Source organism: Lonchura striata, chromosome 10 (assembly GCF_050655825.1).
Source record: "Lonchura striata isolate lonStrDom1 chromosome 10, ASM5065582v1, whole genome shotgun sequence".
Lineage (NCBI taxonomy): Eukaryota > Metazoa > Chordata > Aves > Passeriformes > Estrildidae > Lonchura > Lonchura striata.
Genome location: NC_140712.1, coordinates 15,184,133 through 15,191,358, shown reverse-complemented (window position 1 = coordinate 15,191,358; position 7,226 = coordinate 15,184,133). Strand labels below are relative to the sequence as shown.

The 7,226-nt window shown below is 42.1% G+C and overlaps 1 protein-coding gene across 1 annotated transcript; it reads right to left on the bottom strand.

Annotated features, from left to right (window-relative positions):
• Nucleotides 1-655: 655 nt before the first annotated feature.
• LOC146766535 (ubiquitin carboxyl-terminal hydrolase 50-like) lies at nt 656-5,034 on the bottom strand. The gene is made up of 6 exons (XM_085588823.1): nt 4,701-5,034; nt 4,176-4,371; nt 3,361-3,558; nt 2,748-2,890; nt 1,546-1,678; nt 656-970 (listed from the first exon to the last, which is right to left on the bottom strand). The coding sequence occupies exons 1-6, from the start codon at nt 4,886-4,888 to the stop codon at nt 806-808; spliced, it is 1,023 nt and encodes a 340-aa protein (XP_085444949.1). The 5' UTR covers nt 4,889-5,034; the 3' UTR covers nt 656-805.
• Nucleotides 5,035-7,226: the final 2,192 nt, after the last annotated feature.

Below are 7,226 nucleotides of genomic sequence, written 5' to 3'. Positions count from 1 at the left end.
TGTTTGGGTTTGGTTTTTCATTCTCAGTTTGTTATGTAATGCTCAGGATTGTACATAATAACAGTCTGACTCACACTCACACAGTTTAAATGTTCTCCAGATAAAAAAAAATATTGTTTTGCATAGAGCTGATTAGTTTAAAAACTTGTTTTAGTTGCATCTTACATATTTCTCTGCTCTGGATTAGGATTAGTTTTCCTTTTCTGATAAGGTTGGCATTCAAAAGTCTTACATTCTGAGCTTTTACCTGTCTCTGTCTGTCTTCCTGATGGGAATTAAGACCAATACTGATTGTTTTCCAGAAGCTTGCAAGCTGCAAACAAGTTTTTTGTTTCTCCAGCACTTCAATGACATCACTAGAGCAATGCCTTTTTCTTTCTTATATATGAATGGTCACTCCATCCTCTCTTCTGTAGCACAGTCTGGTCTGGTTGTGTGCTTTCATTTTGGTATTCTTCTGTTAGTTCCTGAAAGGCAGCTTAGAACAACCTTCTATACTTAACCAACAGAAAACCCAGAATTTCCAGGTAAGTGCATCTGTGTGTTCAACATACATGTTGTTTTGAGGGGTGCAAGAAGCTTGTTATGGAAAACAACCATCCCCAGCCCTTGTGCAGTGGAGCAGATGCACATTCCTTCATGTCTTGGAGGCTGGAAATGACCTTTCTAGGAATCACTTCCTGAGACAACAGCTGATCAGTGGTACACATGCTCTATTTTATTGATAAAACAGGAGTTGGCTAATGCTGCTGGTGAATTCTAGGTGCTGCCCTACTCAGTGTTCATTTTCAAGAATAACAGGGTGTCAGTAGCCTTGGGAGATGTAGAAGAGGAGGTAAGCTGTGTCAGCCTGCACTGCAGAGTCTGGGATCTTGGTGACCTGGGCATCATCAAAGCTGTACCAGTGTTTGGTGATTGAGTGCTTGCAGAAGGCCGTGTAGTGGCCATAATCCAGATCTCCAGCATGGTTCTGTAACAAACAACACAGTCTGTTAAAAGCAGACTCCTGTTCTGTCTCCTTACAGGCAAAGCTAGGAACTGGCAATTGTTTTTTGTGTGCACTTGGAAAAGATGGCACAGAGGGTTCTAGCCCCTTTTGGCCTAAGGCAGGGAATGTTAATTCAAATAAATCTTTCAAACAGAGTAAATGGATGATGATCATGCTTATTTATTTTGCAATTCCATTTGCAACCCAACTGTTAGCCCTGATGCAGGTCACTATATGATGGCCCCACTTGTTGTGAGCCATGTCCTTATTTAAAAACAGGATTCATGCAGAATCAGCCTGCAAATTTACTCTGAAGAAGCATTATGTGCCAGGAGTGCATTCTTTTAAAATTGGGATGCTGGGGAAGAAGGAGAAATAATGTCTCTGTCCTTCAGTTACATACTGTTACTGGATTATGTCCATGGCTGGTAGAAAAAAGTGTACAACACAACATACATTAAATTATAAATCATTATATGTGAAGTCCAAACCAACACGGGTTTCACCTGCTCCATGAGGCAGGGCCTTCCCAATAAAGCAGGAAGGGCAAAGCTTACCACTACAGCACACAAGCTGTACTCTGTGTTGTTGTGACACGATGTGGAGATGTAGGGAGAGAGATCCAGATGACTGAATGGATAGCAGACAGTGGTTGAGAGTTTCCTTCTGTGCTTGTCCTGCCAGGCAAACCTGAAATGAATTTTTGAATTATTTTAAATGACCCTCAGCTTCTGTTTGTGTTGTGGTCATTGGTTAGCTGACTTTCCTAGGAGGAGGGAAAACCAACAACTGACTACCCAGCATTTGAAAGAAGGATCTCTGTTAATGTTGTGTATTGCAGTACACCGACAGAAAATGCACTAAACCCACATGACATGTCCAGCAAGAAAAGCAAAGATCTTGCTTCCTGATCCTTCAGTCAAAGCCTGAAGTCATATCTTTGCATCACTATGTGTCCTAAACATTATGGACTGGACTGCAGTGCCAGCATCAGCTCTTCTCTCATGCCAGATTTCATCCCTGTTCCCTCTGTAACTTTGAGTACATCACTGCACTTTTAAACATTTACAGTGCGGCCAAGAGCTGCAGCTGGGGACCACATGTCCTTTGAGAATGTTCAGAAAAGCAGATGCTGAATGGAAAAATCAAATAAGAACTCAAATAACAGTTCTGGAAAGCTAAATCATCCCAGAGTAGTTTTGTTTATAGGTGGAAAGTTATTCAGAAAAAAAAAAATTCTTTAGAATAAATTCAGCATCTGGCTATGTGTGGTTAGTGAAATCTGCTAACCCAGTTGCTCCTTTGCTGATGGACTACTCTTCTTAGGCCTGATTTAGTAAAGGGATAAATAAAACCAGAGTGCCTCAACTGCAGTACCAGCAAGTAAAACACTGTGTCAGTCCTGGTTTTGGAACCCAAGCCACAGGAACTGATTCACAAGGATCATACAGAGACTGAATGAGCCACTGCACTGGGCTGTAATCAGTCACTGCTTGGTGGAGTTCTCCTCCCTTTGGAGAGCAGAGCCCAAATTTGTTGGGCTGCAGGATACAGACAGAACACCATACATGAAATTCAGGAATGCAACTTGCATGTTTGACAGCTGTATTTCTGTAAATGCCCTTTTAGCTTTCAGGTATCTAAAGTACTAAACCAACTTATTTGCAGTGATTTTTTTCCTTTCAGTCAAACATAAGTGACTGTCCTTCATGACTCACATTACCCAGGAACTGGCTGTTTTGCCCCACTTAGACTGTACCTCTTTAGATGAAAAATGATGATCTGTGGTGCCTTGGTTATGGAGGCTTTTACTGTTGCATCTTGGTTGCTTCCACACCGGTAACAGTGGATTTGGTTGTTCCGAGTCAGTGTGTCTGGCTGAAAAAAGCATTCCAGGCAGTCCTGTCAGAGATAAAAAAAACAAATATCACTTGATTGAACAGATCTCCCTCCACCCCTGAAGGCGCTAAGCAACGTAAGAGATTAATTTGCTCCTCCTAACTGAAGTATGATGCAGCAAGGCTGACACTACAAATTCACAAGACGAAGCAGCCAACATTGGCTTCCATTCTCCCCACCAAGGCGGGAAATACTTGGATGACTGGAAGAAACCTTCATAGCTGCTATTAAGTGATCTTAATATCCCTCGTCCCCTGGCAACTTGTGAGCATTGCTCCTGTAACCTTACCAGACTTCATGGTTCTGAGACCAGTAAAGACACCCCACTTCTCTAGGGACCAGATCCAAGACTATCTACTAGTGCCCAGGAGACCAAAGTAACTAAACCCCTGCATTTTTCCAATAACACCTATTAGTGTAAGCCTCTACTCCCAGATGAAGCAGAAACCAGCAGAATGTGCTGGCTCTTGTACCTGCAGAGAGCACACTCTGGTGGAAGGGATGGGCAGGGAGAGGACGGTGAAGCTCTCGGGTCTGTCACTGAGGGCTTTGCACGTCAGACACCTGATCCCATAACTGAGCTGTCCCTCAAACAAGTGTGTTATAATAGATGTGCCACTGCTACTCCTTGTGCTTGCTCCCGCAGCAGGGCTCTGTCTTTCTTGGCTTGGCTATACAGAAGGAAAAAAATAAACAAAATGTAGATAAACAATTGTCTTCAGAAGTGCCTTCACTGGGTTTTAGTAAGTGCTGCCCACTCCCTGGGTTGATCAGTTGTTAGTCTTGCCACAGAACTTGGCTTTAAAATGCTGTTACTTTACTTGATGGTTCATACATGCAGAGTAAGATTGATTCTTTTTCTTAGAGAAAAGTAACAAAAATACAACAATTCAGACATTTGATAGCACTAGTTGCTTGAAAAGCTTTTTTATCAGTGGCTCTGGAGGGGAGAAAGACATTGGGGGCATGGCAGACGTGAAGTTTTCAGGCAGATGAGAAAGTGGAAGAACACTAACTGGAAGGAGCAAGGAGAGGGAGAGGTTAGGACAGTGAAGCTACATCAGCATTGTCATTTAGATGGGGGCTGCAATTTGATGGAGCATTAGACAAGAAGCAAATTAATATTTGGGTGTCCACATGTATGAAATAAAGGTAGAAAAGGAAAGTTATTAGTGGCCCCATCACAGAATTCAGAAGAGGGTGATAGGCAATTATTATATGGAATGCTAAGTCATGAAATTATGAGGAAACAGCTGTAGTTCCTGAAACACCACAGCTGGGCTCTCACCTCCTTGAAAGCCTCGTGGAGGTCATCCAGCACACAGATGAGGAACTCCTGTGCATCATGCTGAGTCCTCCTGCTAAAAGCTGGGTACCGCTTCCCAAAGATACGATGAAAAGCCTCAGGGGAGACATAGTCAAACTTTCCAAGCCACATGTCAGACACCAAACAGCCAAAGGCAGTTGCAGACTCTCCAATCTCCCTTGGAAAAAAGGGGAGAGTTTCAGGTGATGCATGAAAAAAAAGTGTCTGCCATCAAGTGGGAGTACAGTAAAGAAATTTAGAAAACAATCTTCATCAAGACAGCAGTAACGAGTATTTCCATCAAGATGGGAAGAAAAGTATCATGCAGAAGGACCAGCAAGGAAACAAGCTGGGCTCTCAAAGGAGAAAGAAACCAGCTGATGGCCAATCTGACTGGAACTGCCTGAGGGAAGCCAGCAGGTGCCTTGGACATTTTCATGGCAACATGTATTCTTTGGTAGGAAAATATTGCCAAGCAGAAAGCCCTTTGTGAAGAAACCAACTCACTCGTGCAGGGCTGCGTTCCACTTCCCTGAGAGGAAATACTGCACGAGCGGGGTCAGGCTGCAGAGGCACTGCAGCACCGCGTTCATGTAGCACGTGTTCTCCAGGTTCTGCAGCCCCGTCAGGCCTGGGTGCAGGCTGCTCATATCCTCCAGCTGTTCCTTGAAGGAATACTTCCATTTCCATGCCATCCTTCCACCTACTACGAAAAAAATCCACAACAGTGGAAATCTAAAATGCTGCAGTTTCTTATTTAAAGATTACATTCACATTTATTTTCACCGGGTTTATAGGTGTGAAGACTCTTCGTCTTTCCCACTAAGCTCTTCCTAATATGGTAAGATATTATGAGGTATTATTTAAACGCCTGAAGTTTTAGAGTTATTCCTAAAATTCCATTCAGTCTTTTACTCCATACAGAGTTATTCAAAAACTACAACCACTTGTGAATAGCCATCTTTAGGGCAAAATGCTTAAGAGGGCATATTACATTGTATTTCATTTCCTCAGGTACAGTACTCACCTATTTTCTAAAACCATACATTACAGTTCAGATGCTATTATAAACAGGTTGTTCAGATTTTTGCTATAAAATTTTACTTCATTCATGTTAGGAAAATTTTAGTAGGTTTGTTTTCTGGCTGCATAAGTCTGTCCTGGACCAAAGTATCCCCATCCCCAGTCAGACAGTTGAGATGCTGAACACAGACCCTACACCACCCACCAATGTTGCTTTTTGGAGGCTGATGTTCTATTCTGAGGCAGGGCAGAGAATTCTAAAACCACAGCAATCTCCGTAGAGCAAAGACGAGCAGTACCCCGTGTGTTCAGTCCCGTGTTCCATCCTGCCACCCCAGCTTCCCCTGTCCTGCCCCTTGTGATGTCACCTGGTAACACTGGCCAGGGAACACAGACCTGGCCAGACCTGCCTCCAACTCCTTCCATGCACCAGCCAGAACAGGAAGCTTTGGGAAGAGAGGGGCACGCACCCCACTCCACTGAGCAGGGAGCTTTGGCCCCACACACCTTTATCCATGTTTGCTCACTTGGATTAGGATTTATTATTGCCATGCTCTGCTGGAAGGGCAGTGATGACCGAGGGTGTTGACCATAAAAGGATGGAGCTACCTCAAAACATCATACTGAATTAGTTTCTTGGTGTTCTGAAGATTTTCCTGAGGGAAAGAAAAAAGGTATGGCAGATGGCTTTTAATTAGCTATGTTAATGCAGTTCATCTCTAAATTCCATATGCCACTGAAGAGCAGCAGTTTTTCCCTATTTAACAGACAACTTGGAAAGTAGCAAGTACCCAGACGAGAGCAATGAAGTGATGTAAAAAACCTCCTAATCATCTTACTTGTTAAACTTCAAGCAAAGGATGTCTCTGGCACTCCCGGGACAGCTGTCACTGATATTGACCCCTCAAAATCTGGTTTTGTTCTGTAAATGGAACTGGATATGTTTATTTCCCACTGAATCAAGACTTTGACTTACTATTTTGATGTAACATGATACACAAATTCACATGGGTGCTACCAACTGCAAGCTCTGGGGCTGAGAATTAACTTCCCATTACTCTTACCACAAAGTAGATTATTGCAAGGAAAAGTGTTAATCGAGAAATGAAACATTAAAACATAATTACTTTTTTCAGAGGCCTTGTTACATATTAAAAAGTCCTATTTTTTCCCAACTGGTCTTTTAGGAACATTTAATATGAACTGTTACTACCAAGTCTCCAGCTGTAGTCTTTTTCCCTCTCCAAATTCCTGCAGTGTTAAGAGTTATGGCATTAAGTGAGATGCAACCTCAAAGATTTAACATGTAGGAAATCACTGTCAGGCTTAAAAACCAAACCCCTCCTTTTCCAAATCACAAGGCTGCTGAGCAGCAGCTAAAAACCAGCTCCCCAGGAGCCAGTTGTATATATTTTGCCACAATGCATTTGGGACTGGTTTTCTCTGAAATGTTTCACCACCTAAATACTACAAGAAAGCGGTCAACAATTACTTCGGTGGATTAATTAAAAGTCCAAATTATGTAGTTTAATTATTTCCCTATATGACAAATACTGTTTTAAATACCATCTTAGTAGGAAATTGAAGCATTTCAGATTTTGACTAAAAAATAATTAGAGAGGGTTTGAATTATATTCCTATTTAAAAGCTAGGTTCTAAGAAGATATGCCAATACTTTAGTTCTTGAATAGTTATCAGAAGTTCCAGTTGCATCACTTTCCTCCTTTTTGGTAATGTAAAGTAAATTTAAAAGCTAAAGGATCACAACTCCTCCCTATTTATAGAGCATTTCAAGACTGATGAGGTTTCAGCAGAGTAGTGACACTTGCTGTTCTCAAACAAATTGAATTTCATGGAATAGTTTTCCTGTTCCTTACTGCCCAACGTCAGCAGGATGTGGCACTGTCCAAACAAGAGTCAGGCTTCTTTTTCAAGCCAACTTGTTTTTGTCCTTTGCCACCACACTTCCCATTCCTTCCCTAAAGGGTATTTAACACGGATGATTTTTCT

What these genes read in the sequence shown, in the direction of transcription:
- LOC146766535 (XM_085588823.1), bottom strand. Translation starts at nt 4,888, where the DNA reads ATGGCATGGAAATGGAAGTATTCCTTCAAGGAACAGCTGGAGGATATG. An exon ending in TGGAACGCAGCCCTGCACGA is followed by an intron (nt 4,372 to 4,700) that starts GTGAGTTGGTTT and finishes CTTTTTTCCAAG; the next exon opens with GGAGATTGGAGAGTCTGCAA. An exon ending in CCAGAGTGTGCTCTCTGCAG is followed by an intron (nt 2,891 to 3,360) that starts GTACAAGAGCCA and finishes TATCTCTGACAG; the next exon opens with GACTGCCTGGAATGCTTTTT.